At 39.2% G+C, this 22409-nt stretch overlaps 1 protein-coding gene across 3 annotated transcripts in view; it reads left to right on the forward strand.

The window, feature by feature from the left end:
• The first annotated feature begins 5250 nt into the window (after nt 1-5250).
• Nucleotides 5251-22409, forward strand: part of LOC122654576 (DNA polymerase I) — a 110480-nt gene continuing 93321 nt past the window's right edge. Inside the window, exons 1-4 of one of the 3 annotated variants that reach the window (XM_043848721.1) lie at nt 5251-5274; nt 5622-5847; nt 6695-6926; nt 16759-16838. In XM_043848721.1, coding sequence (XP_043704656.1) covers nt 5680-5847; nt 6695-6926; nt 16759-16838 — 480 coding nt within the window. In that variant the 5' untranslated portion in view covers nt 5251-5274; nt 5622-5679. Of the gene's footprint in view, nt 5275-5560; nt 5848-6694; nt 6927-16758; nt 16839-22409 lie in introns of those variants that run through there. The other 2 variants (XM_043848722.1, XM_043848720.1) reach the window with 2 other exon arrangements.

Below are 22409 nucleotides of genomic sequence, written 5' to 3' on the forward strand. Positions count from 1 at the left end.
GGCTAAGAGGACAACCTTGACGAAGCCCACGCTGGGGGACAACTTTCCCTATAACAGATCCATTTACTTTAATATGATAGGAGACTGTAGATACGCACTGCATTATCCAATTAATCCACTTTCCCTCAAAACCAATTTTACCTAGTAAGAGTTCTAAGAAGGTCCACTCAACTTTATCATAGGCTTTACAAAGGTCAAGTTTAATGTCCATAAACCCATTTTTACCTTTGGAACTACGCATTTGGTGCAAGATTTCATGAGCAACATAAACATTATCAGAAATTGCTCTTGAAGGGATGAAAGCGCTTTGATATGGGCTAATTAGGGAATTTAGAATTGGTTTAAGCCGATTGACAAGACACTTCGCAATGATTTTGTAGAAGACTGAACAAAGGCTGATTGGTCTAAAGTGGGTGATGTTCTCAGGATGTTTCTGCTTTGGGATCAAGACACTTGTTGTACGATTAAAATGTTTTAGCATGTGTCCAGTTTTGAAAAACCATTGTACAGTAGCAATAACATCACAACCTACAATATCCCAATAAGCTTGATAAAACTTCGCTGGTAATCCATCAAGGACAAGGGCTTTCAAAGCCTCTATTTGGAAGACTGCACATTTGATTTCTTCTGTCGTAAAGGGGCGACAAAGTGCCATGTTTTGGGTGTTTGAGACACGAGGGGGAACACAATCTAGAAATCCATCAATACCAATTAGGTTTGATGTTGAGTAAGAATCAGAAAAGTAATCCACAATATGCTCAGAAAGCTTGATATCAGCACATATCCAAGCTCTAGTAGAATCCCGGAGCCTAGATGTATGATTATATTGCCTTCTATAAGCAGTGGACATGTGAATGAAGGAGGTGTTCCTATCCCCGGTCTGAAGCCATTTAATCCTAGAACGTTGGGCCCAATATTTCTCTTCTTGAACTAAAAGCTCTTCCAAGCGCTTACAACATTGCTGCTCTTCACCTTGTAGGTTGGAACGACAGATAGAATTTTGGATCTTTGCAAGCTCAGAGCTAATTTTATCTATTTCAACCAAACTGTTACGAAACTGGACCTTACTCCAACGCCTAAGCTGAAACTGACACTCTAACAACTTCTTGGATAAGAGGAAAGATGGGGAGCCATGAAAATGGGAGACCCAAGCATTGGAAATCACATTTGTAAGGTCTGGATGACCATCCCATTTAGCTTCATAGGAAAAGCATCTGCCTTTTTTCTTCATGGTCAAAAGATTAACCACCACAGGTGTATGATCTGATCCTACCATAGCCTGGCGTTGAATCTCAATATAGTTAAGAGTACGAAGGGCTTCCTCACTGCAAAAGACCTTGTCTATGCTTGATACAATCAGATCAGGACCTGTTTGTTTATTAGACCAAGAAAAAGAGGGGCTTGAGAATTGCAGCTCAACTAGACTACAATCATTGATTGCGTCCTGAAAATTTTGAATATGAGATGGGTTTTTTGATTTACCACCAACTTTTTCAGATGTTGATAAGACCTCATTAAAATCTCTAGCACAGATCCAAGGACCGCCAATAGTACATCCTAGTTGAGAGAGTTCTCTCCAAAAAGCAGCCTTTAACTCAGCCCGTGGTTCACCGTAGACAAAGGATATCCTAAGAGAAGCCGGTAGAAAAGCTTCAGTGGCATGTGTATCAACTATCCTACTTGAGGCGGATAAGATGGAAATGGAAATTGAATTAGTCCAAAAAAGAGCTAAACCTCCTGATCTACCAATTGGGTTTAGAAAAAAAGAGTGAGGGAATCCTAACCTTTTCTTTATTTTCTCCATGTAAGCCTCAGGTGTTTAGTCTCAATGAGAAAAACTAAACACAGTCGCTTAGTAGAAATCAATCAACTTAGATATTGGACTATCAAGGGGCCACCGATCCCTTGACAGTTCCATACCAATAGGCTCATTTGGTATTGGGGGGCTGATCGAGGGCAGCCACCCAAACCCTTTCAGATGTTGTCGACGAAGATGTGGCAGCGAAATGTAACTGACGTCTACGGGTTGATCCTCTAGCTCTCTCAGGAGAGTGCCAAGTAAGTAGCACAGGAGGATGCACATCAGACTTAAACTCAGGTGATATTTGAAGCCGTTTGAAGCTTTTTATCACCGAGCTAGGTATATAAGGAGCTTTCCTCTTCACAGCAGGGGCCCTAGCAAGATGTTCCTGCTCAATTTCTTCAATTATTACTGATGAGGAAAGCATAGTATCCTTAGATAAATCTGGCAACGGGGTGACCAAAATGATCTTCGTAGCCTGGGCAAGGGCTAGATCTGTAACTTGTTGTGTCCCAGAATCAGTCCCTAATAAAATCGGAGGCAGTGACTCTTTATTACGGCTATTGCGAGACTCCTCACTCAGGTCAAGTCTTATGCTGCCACTAATTGGATGAAGAGGAGGATATGGCAGACTAACACAAACGCTGTTGGGAAAGCTGATCTTCTCCATAATAGTGCTAGTTTGGCCTTTGGAAGACAATGTTGGGGAACAAGAAACTATAGCAGTATCTAGAAGCGTTGGGGATTTTGGGACCGTAAGCACAGGGCAATCCCCCACCTGTTCCTTAAGGCACAAAGGCTGACTTAAAATTTGGTAGCCACTTTGGGGACTTTGAGGATTCTGCACAGCATCCTCAGTTGAGTCAACCAAGTCCATTAGAGAATTTTCCAAGCTAGTTTGGAATCCATATCATTTGATTTTCCAGATGACACAGAACCCAGGGTGACATCCATCAGGGGAGGATCTCGCCTAGATTGAGAGGCATGGTTACCACGACCCCTTCTAGGCACACAACGAAAATAACCAGGCCGGAGCTGTAGTCCTAAAGCCATTTAAGTCCACACCAGGCGTTAAATGCTAAAAATGATCAAACTACCCTTCTTTTTTTTTTTATCTTTTCTAAAATTTGAAAAGACCTAATTGCCCTGACCTATTTGCTAAAATTTGAAAAGACCAAATTGCCCTCATCTACCCCAAATCATCATCTTCTTTTACAATGTAGATACCCAATACTACCACCACTACCACCGCCACCCACCATTAACACCATCACCACCGTGAAGCCCCACCTCCAACTCCTCCATCTTTACCAATTCCACCACCAAGTCCCCCTCCCTTGCCTATTCCTCCACCAACACCGCCGCCCTTACTATTGAAATTTAGGCAAAATATCCAGAATGGTGGATATTTTTCTGGTTCTGGGACTCTACGTGTGAAGTAGAGAACAATCGAGAACAAGGGATTCATGAAACATCCAGAATGGTTGTTTAAGTTATGTTTAAAACTTAATTTAATTTTCACAGTTTCTATAAGCTACCAGTTTCTCCCGCATAAACTATTATCTATTTCTTTGATTTTTTCCCCTAACGGGTCCCCTTTTCTAGTGTTAGTAGCCAGAGGGAATAGTACATTTTACTGTTCTGTGTGTGAATTTCCCAAAAATTCAAGTTACTCTCGATATTTTGCTGTTTCCCAGTTTTGTCGTTCTTTCTATTTGGGTTTAACAAATTAGCTAGCTTCGTTCATAATTCTGATGTCCCATCTCCTGCAATTCCTGAAAGTTCTTGCTTTTTTCAATTTTCTGATTTCGTGAGAATTTATCTTTGCCCAGGGCTTCAAAAAGGTTGATCCAGACAAGTGGGAGTTTGCCAATGAAGGAAATCTAAGTGATCAGAAGCATCTATTGAAGAACATCAAGAAGAGGAAGGCACCGTTGCAGCAAGCTTTGGATCCTTGCCTCGAAGTGGGACAATCTGGATTGGAGTAACAGTAAGATGGCTGCCTAGATTTCATTGGTAAGGGCGGCGGTGTTAGGGGTGTCAATTTTGGACCGAAACCGTCTCGCTAGGAGCCAAAACCGACCCACCCAATAGCTTATTGGTCCAAATCTGGTCTGGTCCCCGAAACCGTTGGAACCAGAAGAAATGTATACACTTGAACTTGTCTTGCACCATTTTTTCTGTTTTAAAATGTTAAAAGATGATCTTTGCTATTTTAACATGTAGTTAAAGTGACTTTTATTATACAGTTGTTATCCAATGGCTATTAGAACATGACCCAAGACTAAGCAAGACACTTGGCCCCTCAAATTCTAGTATTCTACCCCTCTTATATCTGTTGCACACAGAGGACACACACTAGTAATTAATGAATTGCTTTTGAAAGATTCTAGCTTGCTTGAGATTTCTACTTCCAATGGGAAAAATGCTTTACATTTGACTACTCAACAAGGGCATGTTTGGACCCCATTAGGAATCAGAACCAGACCATCCATTAGTTAATGGTCTTGGATCTTAGATTTGGAACCGGTGAGCATATTGGTCCGAATCTGGTTTTGACAGCTTAGAGCCAGAACTGCTAGAACTGAACCGATAGCCCAGAACCGGACCAGTTGACATCCCTAGGCGGTGTTGGTGGAGCAATAGGCAAGGGAGGGGGACTCGGTGGTGGAATTGGTAAGGGTGGAGGAGTTGGAGGTGGTGTTGGAGGTGGGGCTCATAGTGGTGATGGTGTTAATAGTGGGTGGCGATGGTGGTGGTGGTATTATTGGGTATCTATATTGTAAAAGAAGATGATGATTTGGGGAAGACGAGGGCATTTTGGTCTTTTCCAATTTTAGCAAATAGGTCAGGGCAATGAGGTCTTTTCAAATTTTAAAAGATATAGAATAAAGGGTAATTTGGTCATTTTTTAGCATTTAACGCCTCGTGTGGACTTAAATGGCTTTAGAGAGGTAAAGTAGGGGTGGTATGTGGAATTTTCAGGGGGTACGCGTGGACTCGTCAAAATCTTAGGGGGGCATGAGGAATATTGGGTGCATTTTAGGGGGCATGTATTTAACCCTAATTTTTTTGATTGGTCGCAAAGTGTAATTTCATTAAACGATTGGTACCTAAAATGTAATTCACCCAACTCAGAAAAAAGAAAGGTGGAGGGTTGAGGAAGCTGAATAAGAATAATCCTTCAACATTATACAAGCTCTTAGTCCATAAAAAAAAGAGTAATCCTTCAGCAGTTCGGCCCAACCAGACGATGACCGGTCTATGAAAACGATTGATGATCCAAGCCGTCGGGCCATGGTCGGATCGTCCGCTTTTACGGACCTTTGTTTATCGACTTATCACATTCAGTCTCTTGCACAAAATCTGAAATTCCCCCTCATTTGTAAATTGTTTACCCCCTTATTTAACTACTGAGAAGCAACGAAGTAGAAGAAAGAGTTCTTCGCCAAGACAAAGAGAGAACTCTCAAGGTTTCCATTTTATTCTTTCACTGCTTTAACTAGTTGCCAATTTGTTTAATTTTATGGCAAAAGCTTGCAACGTTTCGATTGCCCATTTGTTTTTCGAAGTATCCTGATCGACTTTCATTAAATTTTGTCTGTGGAAGTGTACACAAACACTTCTTTCATTGTAGTTTAACTGATTTACAGCATTAGATTGTTGTTTTTTTTTTTCTTTCCTTGTTCTCAATTTTAAAAATGATGAACGAAGCCCATTTTTTATTTGACGTAATAACTAGAATGTGTGCGTGCAGGTCTCTTGGGTTTCAGTCCGCATTGAGGCTTCTTGTAGAAGCTTTTGTTCTTTTCTTCCTGAGTCTCTCAAGTCATGACTATCACTGAGGTGGTTAGAACTTAAACGTGGAGAGAGATGATATGACTATGGCATGCCAGTGGTCCTCGCTTCATCGGGTTCAGTTGTTATGGCAGAGCGTTCACTGTTTGGGGAGGAGATGGTCAATAAGGGCTGGAGCTGGACACAACATGTGCTTTTACCATCTGCATGGTTGGTTCCGTCCTTGTTCATCAGTTGTGTTTAGAAAGGTATTACTTTATAGCTTATACTTTTCCCTACCTCAATTCCTAAACTTACTATTTTATGGGCACTTGAACTGGAGAGCTTTGAGTTCCCAAAAAAAGAGAGTGAGAGAGAGAGCTATGTGATTCTTTTTCAATTTTTAATTTATTGCAAAGAATATTGCCAAAAGAAAATATAGACACAGGATGGGAGGAGGTCAAAAGGATCATTATTTTGCTACAATGTCACAAAGCTCTTTCATTTAATGCCAGCCTGGTGGAGAAGAAGTAGGAGAAAAAAAGGAAGGTACCAATTATAAGGTGATGGAATAAACATTTAGGAAAGAGGGAAGATTTAAAGAAGAACTGGAAAAATGTTGATTTTTTCTTCTGAGTTTGAACCAAAACTTGAAATTTCAGTATTTCAGTTACAAGCCAGTCATAACCTAGGTTGGAAAAAGGAATTTGAACTTTGAACCCCTGATGGGAGCCATGAATTTAAAAGAAAATTTAATAAATTTCTCAAAATAAAGAACCCATTTTTCAAGTTCTATTTTCACATCAGATTCATTTCCTTTAGGCTCAGTTTGTTCAAAGGGAAAATATTTTACAAAATTGTCTTAGAACTGAAAGGAAGTTGTGTTGGTCTTAAAAAAAAAACTTTATAATATACTAAAAAATGTGGAATATGACTTCCACCTTAAATTTCTAGATGCTTTTCGGGGTTTGGCATAGTCTGTCCTTGTCCATTTTCTCCATGTGCATGCTAGGATATGCAGAATGAAGCGTGCATCTTTATGGATGAGTAGTTTCTTTTCTTTAAATTTTTTTTCCCGTTTATGTTAAATCCTTTCATCTGATGTTTGTCTTTCAGGGTTACTGTAGGCCATCTAATAGTTTAGAGTTGGGGTTATCCACGACTGCTAGTGCAACTATACATAATAATCTGCAGATAGATTCCAAATCCCAAGATTTGGATATCCAAGATGCGCTTCTTGATTCAGCTAAGCATGAAGAAAAAGATCTGAATCTTAATTCTTTGAATGGTCGAGTGATGCTTATTGATGGTACATCAGTCCTGTATAGAGCTTATTACAAGCTCCTAGGTATGTCAAGTCATTTCCTATTGTATATGTTCTGTGGGAATAATCATTTCATTTGGAATTGCTTCTGTTTAATTTCTTCAATATCACCAGAAAACGAAATTTAATTTATGTATTGAAAATTTCATATACAACTTAACTTTGTAATAGTACATCATATTACATAAGTACAGGCATATACATGTCTCATCTTGCATTATTGATTCGCACTTAACCCCAAAGTAGCTTTATTGCTATATGTAAAATCTCTGGTTGAGAAAAGCACGAATGCACAATCAAGTACGTAGGACACATAGGCACATACTCATTGGCATAGTTGTCACGGCGTCTTGGCAACCACTGACGAAACTGTTCTTCTGACTCTATCACAATTAGAAGGCCATGTCATGCTATCCGACATGCTGCCTCTCAATGAGTCTTCTTGGGTGACTCCATTCATTGATTAATAACTCCAACAGCAAAAGATATATCAGGTCTAGTAATAGTAAGGTAAATAAGTTTCCCAACTAACCTCCTGTACCGGTGCTTCTTGTCAAATTCTTCGTCATCATTGTGTCCCAAACTTCTGGTGCAGATCTGGATATCAACTGGTTTATAAGCAAGCATACCGGTCTTAGGCAAGAGATTTAGCACATATTTTCTTTGTGACAAACTAATCCCTTTCATACTGTGTAGCACTTCTATACCAAGAAAATATCTTTCAAGTCTTTCATCTGAAATGCTGATGTAGATAAACTTTCACCTCTGTAATCCTGGTAGCATCATACCTAGATATAATAATGACATCGACTTAGACAACCAATACCACCGCTCTAGAACCTTGGTGCCGAAAAAATACAGTAAGTGATCAGAATAACATACTGCAGAGTAACAATAGAGCTGAACTTGTTGAACCATGCTGTAGGTGTTTATTTCAATTTTCAACCCATAACTTGCCTTGTGTACCTTACAAACTCATGTGTGAATTCTCCCCCTGAGCAGCATACCCTGGAGTTTGTTCCATACACCTCCTCGTGTAAATCATTATATAAAAACACATTCTTGATATCCAACTGATATAAAGGCCAATCTAAATTCACAGCCAAGGAGATATGCACACAAACCGAATTTAGACGAGCAACATTTGATAAGGTCTCAAAATAATCCACATCGTAGGTTTGAGTACGACCCTTCATAATCAAACGAGCCTTTAGCCGCTCGACCTGTGCCATCTGGATTGTATTTAATGGTGTATACCTAGTGATTTTAAGAGATGTATCGTATCGTATCGGGAGACGCAAGATATCCTAAAGATACGTATGAAAATGGTCAAGAAATGTATGGAAATGCTTGGGTTATATCTAAAATACAGTTTTGAAGCATAAAACACTATAATTAAGCAATATGTAAAATATATCATGTATAAAATGGAGAATTTGTATGACGAGACAAGTGCATTCAATTAATTATAGATAAAGAATGAGATTTCTTACATTTACTAATATCAAAATTTTTAGGTATTGTATCAGTACTGTATTGTATCGGTACCTTAAAGATACAATACGTATCGGTTAGTATCAGCAGATACAAAAGGATACTTAAAATCTTGTGAGGGTCCATGTCTGTCTAAAAAGCAAAGCATCCATTTCTGTTTCCATAGCCACTTTCCGCCCAGGATGAGACAACACCTTATGATGAGTTTTAGGAATAGAGTTGGTAGATAACGAGAAACCAAAGTTATGAAATGGAGATGTAAGATGAGATATGGATACACAATTCTCAATGGGATAAACAGTCATGGAAGTTTGAGTGCATGAACAAGTACCTTTGCGAAGAGCAACTGGCAAGTCATCAGAGACACGGGAGGAGCTTCAGTTGGAGGTGCAGATCGTATGGTGGGCTGTGAAGCAGTAGACTGCACTGTCTTCTTCCGCCGCTAATACACTTTTAGTGGTGCAGATGAGGGAGATGCAACATCAATATAGGAACTAGAGTAGGAATTGGGGGGGGGGGGGTGCGCACACAACATTTTTATCAAGGGAAGAACTAGGTCACAAGAGATGGAAAATATGGAGTAGTTTAAAAAAAATGTAACAGTGGCATTGATAGATTGGTGCAGATTCATCACCAAAATAGGCTTGTTTTATTAGGAATAAGTTTAGGGTTGGGTTTTATACATGTTGGGCCTTTGATCCCATGGGGGGTGTCAAAAAAGCCCGGCCGGCCCGAACCCGCCCTGATCCCGGCCCGGACTCGACCCTGATTTTTCAGCGTGAAGGGCGGGATTGGGTTTAATAATACCCTAGCCCTGGCAGGGTCGGGTCGGGTCGGGCTCGGGTTTAGGCCTCGGGCTGAGCCCGGCCCGGCCCGACCCGACCCTGTATTAATTATAATTAGGGTTGGGCTTTTGGGGGGGGGTCTATTTTGGACCATAGGATCATGAACAACTAATCCTAGTTGTTGGTTTATTAGAAAACGAAAAACCTGATTTCCTATTTTCCTTAAATTTCCTCTCCCAAGTCCCACCCGAGTCCTGAGCCTAGCCTATCGTTGTCGACTCCTCGGTTCCTTCTCCACCAGAGCCCTGGAATCCCTGGCCTGCAAAACCAGAAGAACCAGAATCCCTATGTTTGCTTGTGGAGGCATTACTGCTCAACCTCACCTTCCCAAACACATGTATGACTCTCTCTCTCTCTCTCCTTCCCAAACACAGATATGACCTGTTTTCACATTACTTGAGAGTACATAACAGAAGTCATTGACTCTGCCCGAAGAGGTATACAATCAATCATATGCATTGCTGGAGTGTTAATTTAGAAAAAGTTTTTGTTCTTGCTTTATTTTCAACGATGGGTTGTGATTTCATCGTTAATTGTCAAACTTTGTGTCTGGTCAATTGGGGGAATTTGGAATTATTAGGTGGTTGTATTTGAAGATTTTTTCCCGACCTTCTAGTTCAATTGCTTTCTGGTTTTGCTCTTCCTTGTGGAGATTTATATCTATGCTTATATGAATTATCGATTCACTTCTTTAGTTTCAGTTCAATTCTGCATAAACGGAGATGCTCCAGTGGCGTCTCCCCCCCCCTAAAAAAAAAAAAAAAAAAAAAAGAATTCCTGCACACTGTTTCGCGGGTGAGGTACTATTGACTTCAGCTTCTGGTTGATTATTTATACGAAAGCAAAACACATTAACACTTGTAATAGCTAATTCTGGAAAAAAAGCAGTATAGCCATGTTCTATGAGATCCTCTTACTGTATGTTGTTTTGTTCAGTCTCTTAGTTTCAGATTCTCCTTTTTTTTTTTCTCTTTTGGTTGATTATTTATATGAAAGGAAAACACAGGGTCAATCAGGGCCAACCTGGCCCTGCCAGACCCAATCAGGGTCAATCAGGGCCGGGTCGGGCTAGACAAAACCCTGGCAGGATCGGGCTGGGTTGAGGGTATCTTAGGCCCTGGCAGGGTTGGGTTGGGGTTTAGGGTAGGCTCGGCTCAGCCCGACCCATTGACACCCCTAGTTTTCAATTTAATAGGTCACTTTTATGGACCTAAAGTAAGGGTGCATAGGTTGCATACAGGATTAGCTTATGTACTTAGTTTATTTTCATGTTTTAGTGTTTTAAATTGAATCGGTACAAAACTAGTTTGAACCAGTGGTTCAATTTAAGTGACTTGAGTCACCTTTCTTTTATTTGCTTTCATTATAAGTTGGGTCCACACCTCTCCATGAATTTGAGAGAGGTTGTGAAGTGTAATTAGAGTCCGCTAGGAGCTTTTGCACTCCTAGGTTGATTAGGAATATAGCCTATAGCCATTATAAATAAAACAATCGGTGGGGCTTATTCCCACCTCTGAATTTTGAAATCTCTCTCTTTTGAGCTGGTGCTCTGCAACTTGTTCTTCATCATTGAAGATTGTCTTGTGTGTGATCAAGACTGGTGGGATTGGTGTTTGATCCAATTGACACCTTGCTGTGTGAAGCCCGGGTGGTTCTTTAGAAACTCTCCTTTAAGGCACTTGAAGATTTCTTTGAAGTTATAGTTAAAGATCCAATTTTTATTCAAGTTTCATCATCAAACAAGTTGCTGCCAAGAGTAATCTGCTACTACAATCTTGGTTTACTGGCTCATAGTTGGTCTCCTACCAATCTAGGACTACATTAAGTGGTATTAGAGCATGGATGAACATGGTAGACCAATGCTGCCAGCAACACCCGATCCTATGGCAAAGGTTATCGAGATGCTTCAGCAACTACTAATTGATCAGAGAGCTATGAATGAAAGTTTTCAGCAAATTGAACAATACCAAACCACTCCAATAAGGGATAGCAATCTACCACTAAAAGAAGATACATATCAAGGACAATCTCAAGTTCATCGCTGTAACAGAAGGAACAGAGGATATAGAGACTGCAAGGAACAGCCTAGACCTCCAAAGGAGTTTGAGTTGAGGGATTACGATGGCCGACCAGATCCACAGGTTTTTCTGATTGTTTAGGTGCTTTAGATGATTATTTTGATTGGTATGATTTATTTGAGCCTAGGAAGATGAGATTAGCTCGTACTAATCTAGTGGGGTTAGCCCTTGAGTGGTGGAGAACTACTGAGAGAAATCTTCAGTATGAAGGCAAAGCCCCTATTAATTGGGTAGAGATGAAGGAAGACCTGAGTAAAAAATATTTACTATGGGCATTCAGACAAATAAATTCCCTTCGACAACATCACCACCAAAAGGCCTTCAAATCTGATGACAACTTGAAGCCTCAATCAATGAGTTTCAGTTTGCAAGTTGAAGAGTGTTGGAAATCTGACATCACCAATGTTAAAACAACGGCTGAATATGGAGTATTTTCAAAAAAATGTAACAACGACATTGACAGATTGGTGATTGGTCAGAGGATCATAGCATTTGTCCCTTTTCTGAGTTCGTTAGTAGCCAAGAAAAATATATATGATAGCTCTGGGAGGCAGTTTATCAATCTGGGGTTGTAAATTATGAACGAAGCACCCACATCCAAACACACGAGGCGGTAAAAAAAACATGGGTGACTTTGGAAATAGTATAGACAAAGGTGAACTATTACTAAGAATGGACGAAGGCATTCGGTTAATCAAGTAACATGCAGTAAGTACATCATCGCACAAAAAATGTTTAGGAACATGCATATAAATCATGAGAGATCTAGCAATCTCCAATAAAATGTCTATTCTTTCATTCAACAACCCCATCTATTGGGGTGTATAAGAACAACTTGTTTGATGAATCATACCATGAGCAGAGCAAACATTTGAGATCTCCCGCTGAGTGTATTCAAGAGCATTATCAAACTGAAAAATTTTAATAGGATCATCAAACTGAGTATGTATTTCATCATAGATATCTTTAAAAACAGAAAGAAACTTTGAACAATCTTTTAATAAATACACCCATGTCAACTGAGAATGTTCGTTTACAAAGGAGACATAACAAGAAACTCCTAACCTATTTTTGACCTGACTCTCGACATTGATTTTGCTCTTCTTGAATAAGCCTTGCCAATAAAAGACTGGCAGTACCCTTATGGTAGGTATGTTAGAAAGCACCTTTCTACTTTCAGGACATTTTTGACCTGATTTCCAATATAAACTTGCATCTGATGCTTACGCCATCGGATAGTACTAGCGAAATCCTTTCCGAAAATATCCAGATTGTCAAAATCTGTCGGTCGGATTGAGAGATATCGCTCCCGGAAGATCCTTTCGACCGTGGGTTTTGTTTCGGCCAGGCCCGGAACCGAGACAACACTGAGATTTCGGTCAATTTCGACTGAAACCTGCAACAATGGTCCATGTAACTGTTTGACATTACAGCTGTACAGATTTGAGAAATCTACGAGAGAAATTGTTTGACAGATAATAGTTTAGAGGTTTGTTTTGCAGTTGAGAAGGGGGAAACCTTGTGTTAATGATTCATGAGTTTAGGCATCTTGGTTTTGAGGATGTTGGGTTTCTCCATTCTCTCTTTTTTTCCTCTTTAATAGAATTCTTTGTTACCTATAACGAGAAAAATATCTTCCTCTATTATTTTGCTCTTCTCTTTTATCATAAGAAATATATGGTGGTATTTAGGTTAAGTACTAGTCTGTATCTTGGGATGTCTACCTGAACAGACTACTTAGGGCACATGTGCTTCTCAATTGATCAATGACATGCTAGGTAGGGCGTTGAATGTTCCCCGTGCGGAAGAAACAATTGCTGCCAAATCTAACTATTTTACCAAATATTGGGGTGGTCCTTTTCTAATTATCTTGGTTTTAGCTTTAAAGCAAATTATTGCGGATTTCCTGTGTGTGCAACACAATTTTATGCTGTAGCATATTCAACTAGTGGCTTGACATATGATTGGGCTTTCTGCGACCAAATTTGTTAGAAGAATCGTGGGTTAGAAAGAGAGAATGGAATAATAATGTTATATTTCATTGATAGGTAAGCCCCTCTATTTATAATAGAGGGGAAAGTTACAAAGGACTGAACTAGGCGATGTAGGACTAAACCCACATAGGCAACTGTAGACATAATTTCCCCTAACTAGCTGACTCTATAAGAGCAGCCACTTAAACCTAATAACATAGGAATAAAACTATCCCAAAAGGACCAGAATACCCCCACGGTATTCTGGATTACATATTCCAACACTCCCCCTCAAGCTGGATTATACAAATAAGAGAAGAAGGAAAATCCAGCTTGAACTAAATAAAAAAAGAACTCCATAATAATGCTCAGACTCCCCCTCAAGTTGGCGCATACAAGGTATTAATGCCCAACTTGAACAAAATGGGAAGAGACTAAGTTGCAGCAGAATCCAGCTTGACATATGAATGCAGCTCCCAAATAAACCTTCAAGAATTTGAAATAATTGATCTCCAAAACCTGGGCAGCCTTGATCAGCAAACTTTCACCAATCTTCAACAACTGTCCAGTGATGAATCTCTGATTGATAATCTTGAAGATAAGCAACTAGGGCAGCAAGCAGCGGAAACAAACAAATCAGGCAGCAGAAATGATCAACCCAATTGTACAACCTCATATAGGCAGGCAATAACCAAACATCTTCAATACTTTAATACTTCAATCTCCCCCTTACAGCAAACTCAACCCAATAACAAAGGAGATACTCAATGGCAATGGTGGAAACTTTGATCTTCTATGTTTTGCACCAAGTGCTCCTGCAAGTTCTACTTCTACAATGTCTGCAGGTGTACTGTACATAATCTCCCCCTCACGTGTAGCAGTACACGTGGACATAACAGAGATGACGAATGAGATAGTGCAAAAGGATTATATTCCAGAATATTCCAAGAGGTGCTAAGGGTAATGGAAAAGGAAGAAATGGTAAATTAGAGAATACCATTATCGTCCAAAGTGGTTATGGGTATATGCCAAAGGTATGTTTTGGGAGGTGGTGAAGTGAAAAGAGCAGTGGGATAATGAATTACGGAGTAAAACAATTCAACATATAAATTTTCAACCATCTTCAAATGATCAAACAAACACTTTTGATGGAAACTCCTGCAGGGGAGAAAATCCTAACTCCAATATCCAAATCTGATAAGTATAGAGATCTGATTTGAAGCAAGGAAAAACTTCAATCTTTAAGGCTTGATCAATCTTCAAACAAGGAAGAATTAGTGTGCAAAACTCCAATTTATAAACTCCCACATGCGAAATAGGACTGACGAAGATATCTGGACAGCAATTGATGTAAGAAGCTTCAACAAAAAAACTTAGATCAGATCTGAATTAGTGAACAATGCTAGGATCAAGCTCCAAAGTAAGCCGGATATGAACTAGAAAAGCTTCACATAACTGAATAGGTTCGTAGTTGCAACCAATAACCATGGAACACACTGTTATAATCCCAAATAAGCTGATCTCTAGGGTAGTAGATTCGAGTCTTCAATAATGAAAGAAATTCGATCTCCAATAGTAGGATACTCAGTCTCAATAATAGGGCAGCAGTAGTCCTTATAAAGGTAACAGTAACATGTCAACCAGTCATGCTTACAGTAGACAATCAAAAGAACCAGCAAATATAAGATAAATAACCCGACAGATCCATAGGTATTTGAAGTAGCCAGCCACATGGGAACTAGAAAAAAATAGGTTGATAGTTGATGAAATCGAGCCATAAGGGTGAACCTGAATTTTTTCAAAATAAATCCATGAATGATGCTGAAACTTGGGTTGAGAACTCCTCTGGTATGTGTAAAACTCCCCTAAAAAAATTAGCTTGATAGGACAGCCCTAACCCTAAAATCGATTTTTGTCAGGGTTTTGGAAAACCCTGAAATTGAGATCGATTAGGGAAGGGGACTTCAAAAATCTGTTGATGCTTGTCAAAGTGTGATGATTTCTTGGCATAGATGCTGTCCATAGCTGCTGGAATGGATCTCCAATACGAACACCCAATCTCTTGTAGGATTTGAGACTTGATCTCAAGTGGGAGAAACACCAAAAAGTGCAGAAAAAATAGGGCAGCAGCTATCTTAAGTAAAATACTTCTTTAAGCCATGAATAATTGAAGTAGATTGCCTCTCTTGATGGTAGAATCACCTCCAAAAACTCCAGAAGCAGCAGGTAACCCTAACCCAAAAAATCGATTATTGTCAGGGTTTTGGAAAACCCTGAAAATTAGAGATCGATTGGGGAGGGGTCTTCTAGAAAACTTGGATATGTGCAAGATTGAGGTCTAGTGGTCCTAGTAATGGAAGTAATCAGCCCTCCAAAAATCAGAAAAAGTTGAAACCTGTAACCCTAATTTCGATTGGAGTCAGGTTATTGTCAGGGTTTTTAGCAGGTTAAGAAAGTTTTTGCTGTAGAAACAAATCCAGCCATCAGAAAGGGTCCAAACTTGTGTCGAGTAGGGTTTGTAGTAGTAGGGAATCACCCCCAAAAAATCAGCTCCATCTGAAAAGGGAAACCCTAAAATCGATTGGAGTCAGGGTTTTGAAAAACCATGAAAAGTTGAGATTGATTAGGATAGGGGCTGGAAAGGTTAATGAATGATGGAGAAATAGAAAAAAAGGGAAGGAGGTCATTTAAATAGGGTAGGAAGGTGCTGGAAAAGAGAGCAAAGGGAGCTCCAATGGTGGAAGGTGAGCCTTCAATAGTGATACGAAGTTGATCTCCAAAAAATTCTGGAAAGCTCCAATTCGCAAAGATGGTTCCAACAGAATTTTAATTGAAAAAAGAGATTGAATGGAGGAGGGCAGCAACTAAATCATTGGTTAAGGTTTTTACCTCATTAGTGCTGCCCCCTTACAAGGATGAGAAGAAGAAAACCAGAAGAAGGAGAAGCCGAGAAAGAGAGAAGAAGGTGGGTTTTTCCTTTCTTTCTAACCTAGATCAGACCTGCTCTGATACCATGTTAGAAGAATCGTGGGTTAGAAAGAGAGAAAGAGAGAATGGAATAATAATGTTATATTTCATTGATGGGTAAGCCCCTCTATTTATAATAGAGGGGAAAGTTACAAAGGACTGAACTAGGCGCTGTGGGACTAAACCCACATAGCAAACTGTAGAAATTATTACCCCCAACTAACTGACTCTATAAGAGCAGCCACTTAAACCTAATAACATAGGAATAAAACTACCCCAAAAGGACCAGAATACCCCCACAGTTTTCTGGATTACATATTCCAACAAAGTTTTTGGAAGAATTTCTAGAATTTGGTTCTTCCTGAAATTACATTCTAAAATCAACTTGTTTTGTTTCTATTTGGTCAATCAACATGCTCTACTTTTATTTGTTGGGCTCACTGGTTTGTTGCATTACTTACCATTGGATGCTTATTCATGTTTTGTTGATTGAGAGTAGCCAGGTTGCACCATGGTAGTCTTCTCAGTGCTGATGGGAATGGAGATTGGGTTTTAACTATATTTACGGCTTTGTCTCTTGTAAGTTATTTTATGTCTATACATTTATTTTATTATTTCTTGTTTATGGCAGATAATATTATGTTTATTGGATTTCTTCAATATGCCTTGTTTACAACTTTTCTAAAGCATCGACTTGAATATAATGGTACATTTTCTTAAATTTTCTTTGTATGACCTGCTCTTTTCACCTTTTACATCTTTAAGTAAAAGAGTTGATTCAGCTGCGAACTTGAAGTAATACCAATTTTACTGAAACAGACAGAGAATGTAGAGTCCAATAACTCCCAGGAGGGGAAAAAGGTCAGCAGCTTTCTATAATGTTGGAAAAAAAAGGAACACTAACACCTCATAAAGGGAGATTGACCTCAAAACTTCCAGCCTCACAACAGCTTGTTCAGCCTAGTGGTCCATCTTCAAAAGTAACAAGGGATTCATTAAGGAAGCAAGATGCATAATGTGCTTCATGATTTGGGAAAAGCTCCATTTCCCCCCTTTGCATTCCAGACCATGCAATAACAGAATCCAACTATGGTATGAGGAAGCAGTCCTTGATAACATAATCCTAGTCGCAGCACTGAGGTCACCTTTAATTGCCCTTCATGTGCCTATGCTTGGTGCCCAAAATCGGCGTTGTTTGAAAGTTTTGACTTTCGTTGCTGAATATAGTGATGCTAGATACGTTGCAGAATGGAGACAGTGGAAAATGCATCCGATAATCTGCTCAAGTTGTTGCCTAACCTAATAAGGGATTGGGGTGACTACCTATGAGGCGGGTCTTAAAGTTGAAAAATTGATCAGAATTGGCCTGATAAGTCTGAAATAAAGGGTTTTTTAAGAGGGGGATTTACCTTCAAAGAAAATGAGAGTCTCGTTGTAAATCCGACGTAAAGTGATGAGAGTCCAGCCCTAGATGAGTTTCCTTCTCCAGTGTAGCTGAGAAAACGCTCAGAACCCTCCTGTGACAGTCCTCACTATGCCCCCGACACCTGATGGGCAAGGATAACTCAAAGATAGCCATGAAAGTTTAGTTTCACGAGTCTCTTGGGCTTCCTTTATTTTGACCGAAAAATATTTCTTGGTAAAGCAATTAATTGTTATAGAATTTATTTGTTAATTTTTCATCATTTTTCTTTAAGAGACTGAACATGACAAGGACACATATTTTGGCTTGGTTGATTGAGGAAACCAATTGAATCATATGACGGGGGTAGCATATTCTATTAGTGATAATTTCATGGCCAAAATACTACAAATTTTTTTATTGAAATAAATGGAGCATTTGGAAAGGAGCATGTAAATCTACTCTCCTAGCCAATTAAAGGTATGGAGCAATGACATTAATCTCTAGGTAATAGCTAGAACATATTTAAATTGATTGTCTTCCAATGCTCAATCGGCAACTTTGACTGTGAATCACCTCCACCTCAAATGAATAAGAATTTTGTAACATTCAGCTTATCCAACAAGCACCATAATACAGCTAATAAAGTGGCCTGCATAAAGAACATTCATTTTTTGCTTTTGCAAGAACCACATCAACTCCTGAACTTAAGTAGCAAAAACACCTGATCTAACTGAAACATCAATACACCATCAAGAAATGTGTGCACTCCTTTTTGGCGACGGTGCAGTAGAGGAATAGGTGATTCACAGATTCCCCATCCTTGTAGCATATTAGACAATCATAGGAGAGACACAATCCACCCTCCTTTTTAATGTTAGTGTCTGCGACTATCTCCTATGTTACATTGGTTTGGATATGCGATTGACATAGTTCTGTGTCCAGCATATTTGTCACGGCGTCTAGGTGACCCAAGGGTTGGAGGGGGCCTGGGTGTAATGTGACACCATCAAGGCACCTGGACACGTAAGCGACGCCTTGACAACTATGATGTCCAGAAGTTGGATTCACTTGACTTCTAAAATATTGGTATGTGTCCAAAAGTTGGAGCAGATGTAAACATGTCTAATATGTGTCTAAAAGTTGGTTATTGGGAAGTGGGGATAGTTTCTTTGGACTGCGCACCCTGTCTATGGACTGCACAATTATCTGCTACATGCAGGTTGGACTGGGATGAAGTTTTGTGCACAAATTGACCCAAAGGTCTCATGCTCACGCCATATTTCAGCCCAAACTGGAGTTGGCCAATTGGCAAAACAGTACCTTGAAAAATCTAGACTACAGAATGGTGCATGTCCATACATGGATGTCTGAAAAGTACAATGGAAGATGCCAATATACGGAAGGGTATATGACTGCATTAGTTAAAAATTGAAGTAGAGAACACAACTGTCCTTTATCTGGAAGATTTGGACAGGACAGGGAATAAGAGGAAGAAACATAAATAAGGGGGCATGACTACTGAAAACAGAGCATTTCCAATTCGTCACCTAGGCGTTACCTTGGTTGTTTTGGCCATGTAGTCAACCTAGGAGGTCACTTTATTAGCCCTTTAATCATACACACATATATATATACTTCTTTGTTATTTTTATTGTAATACATACTTCTTTATTATTTTTATTGGTTTTTAGATCATTGATTTGTGTACGTATGCTACACTATATCATTTTATAAGTAAGATAAGTTGGTTTTAGTCTTGATTTCGTATTCAGTGATTTTATTGGTTAGTGCATATTGTAATAGAATGGGAAGAAACATTGATTCACATCTTATAAGAGAGGATGTAATTATAGGGCTTTCGATTTAGGATAACTTAGTTGAAACATTGATTAATGCTTGATGTCTCTTTTATATGGTATATTGTTGCAAAAGCATATTTATGACATGTTTACATATACCCTACTAAACACTAATGCATATAACTAAACACCCCTTACACTTATGCGCACCTTACTTCGTAAGACGTTGCTTAGGTGTTGCCTTGGCGCCTTGACCATTATGACGAAGGTGTTCGCTACTGTTTCACCTAAAAGCTCGAACTGTTAGGGAAGGACAGTGTCAATGTATACATCAATACTCCCCTGCTTGTGTAGGCTAAGATTCCATGATTCTTGCATGTGGAGCTCATGCGGCACCGAGGGAGAAGAAAGGTTGATGCAGATTTATCACCAAACTGGGTTTCTTTGCTTAGGAATAAGTCTAGGGTTGGGCCTTTGATCCTATGGGTTTTCTATGTAATATGCCACTTTTATGGGCCTACAATGTGGGTAATTAGGTTGCATACGGGATTAGTTGTTTTAGTTCCATACTTAGTTATATTTTGGTGTTTTTGTTCATAAATTGAACCGTTTCAGCCAATGGTTCAATTTAAGTGATTTTAGTAGTTTTCTTTTAAGTGTTTAGTGGGGTTGGATTAGGACTCTGTTTTGAGTCTATTTTAGTTTCCTAGTTAGTCTAAGTTATCTAATAGGTTAAGGATTGGGTTAGGCCTTTCCTTTTTAGTGTAGGAGTCTATTTTTAAGTCTTTTATATAAGGTTGTAAAGGGGACAAATATTGAACATGAATTTTGATATTAATGAAAAGTTTTTGCTGCTCTTCTTCTTCATTGAAGATTTTTGTCTTGTGTTTGATCAAGGCTGGTGGGATCGGTGTTTAATCCGATTGACACCTTGTGTTGGGAAGCCCTTCGTTGGTGGGATTGGTGTTTGATCCAATCGACATGTTGCGGTATGAAGCCCAGGTAGTTCTTTTAAAGCTCTACTTCAAGTTCTAGTTAAAGATTCAATTTTTATTCAAGTTTCTTAATCAAATAAGCTGCTGCCAAGGATTTTCTGCAACAATAGTGAGTTAGGATCATCCCATCCCTGACCTTTCTTCTTCTAATGCTCTAAACCACCAAAACCTTTCCATCCCCTCCATCTCTAAACATCATTCTCATTACCCAGATTCTACCCAGACCAAACCAGCCATCAAAATACCCCCATATTTGGATCGAATTTCCCTCTCATCCTCGAGAGAACTCGATCCAAACCCCTGCCCTAATCTCCCATTCTAAACCCTAGATTCCACCATTATTCCCTTTTCAAAAACCCTAACCCTAACCTTCTTGTTGATTCTAATTAAAAGACCTAGACTTGTTAAAACTTAACAAGACCATCACTGATAGACTCCCCTACATCAACTTGACCTAACCCTACCATCAAACCCTAACCCTCATTTCACAATTTTCACCTATTTTGATGTAACCGAACTATCTGTTCAGATGAGATCCTGGTTATTGGCTTCTAGTTGGTCTCTTACTAATCTAGGACTACATTACAGGTTAACTCTTCCGATGCACTTCCCAATAGTTGATCACTTGACCTCCCTGCTCTGATACCATGTTTGCTACCGTTTCACCTAAAAGCTCGAACTGTTAGGGAAAGACAGCGTTAATGTCCATAAACAGAAGGTAACCGAGGGGAAATAAGGGAAATAGTAAAAATTTTGCAATGAGACTTTAGGGGATAATTATTTAAGCATAAGTACTCATGTATAAAAAGAAAAACTTAAAGACATTAATAAGTTAGTAACATAGGGAAGGTGGTGCTTCGATGAAGATACTAATATGATGTGGAACAAGATGGCTACTTATATTAAGAATGTGGGTAAAGATATTCTAAGTGAATCTAAAGGAAAGCGACATTCATCTAGGGAAACTTGGTGGTGGGATGATGAAGTTCAAGCAGCCATTAAGGCTAAGAAATTTAGTTTTAAAACTTGGCAAAGGACTAACAATGTGGAGGATAGAAGATATAAATTTGCTAGAAATGAAGCTAAGAACATAGTAGGGAAGCAAGGACTAAGAAATATGAGGATCTCGATAACAATTTAAGCACAAAGGATGGAGAAAAAGATATCTATAAACTAAGTAAAAGGAAAGAAAGAAAGAGTAGAGATTTCAACCATATTAGATGCATTAAAAGTGAAGATGATAATATATTAATAAGTGATGAGGAGATTAAAGAGAGATGAAAAACTATTTCTGCTACTTAATGAAAAAAATTATAAGTAATAGTTCCCTAGAGGCCACAAGTTCTGTGAGCAAACATATTAATGACGAGGAGCGCATATTTGCCATCGCGGTAGCTGAATGTGAAAATTCTTCCTGCTCTACCTCGAGAATTATACATTTGTGTATTGATAAGACCATTCACTATTTCTTAAAGCTCGATCTCTCCCCTGGATGAACCATATAGCCAAGAGAAACCATGAACCGTGAGGCTACAATTCTTGACTGGAGGGGACACCAAAGGTCTCTGACCTTCCATCCCTTGGATAGATAGAGAGGGAGGGCAGAGCTTTTGGTTTTTTTCATGTTATGTTGTCAAAGGGCTTGCTTCATCTCTTGTTTGATTGAACTCGTTGGAAGAAGGGAGGCAAAAAATAGATTCCCGGGCATATGGAATAGAGAGGGTTAGGATCACGAGATTTTGGGGAAAATGAAGAGCAATAAAGAAACTTATTAGGCTTTGGCTTACAGCAGGAACTCGAGCAAGCACGCAAGAAAGCTGTTTTTCCCTTGCGAGTTGTTTTGTTTGCCTTTCCTGTCGCTATTGACTGCAAACCCTCTCGTTTGGTTGATCAGTCAATGTCTATCGATTTTTCTTTTCTTACTTTGAAAGAGGCAGGTCACCATATTTGC

This window comes from Telopea speciosissima, chromosome 3, assembly GCF_018873765.1.
Source record: "Telopea speciosissima isolate NSW1024214 ecotype Mountain lineage chromosome 3, Tspe_v1, whole genome shotgun sequence".
NCBI classification, from domain to species: Eukaryota; Viridiplantae; Streptophyta; class Magnoliopsida; order Proteales; family Proteaceae; genus Telopea; species Telopea speciosissima.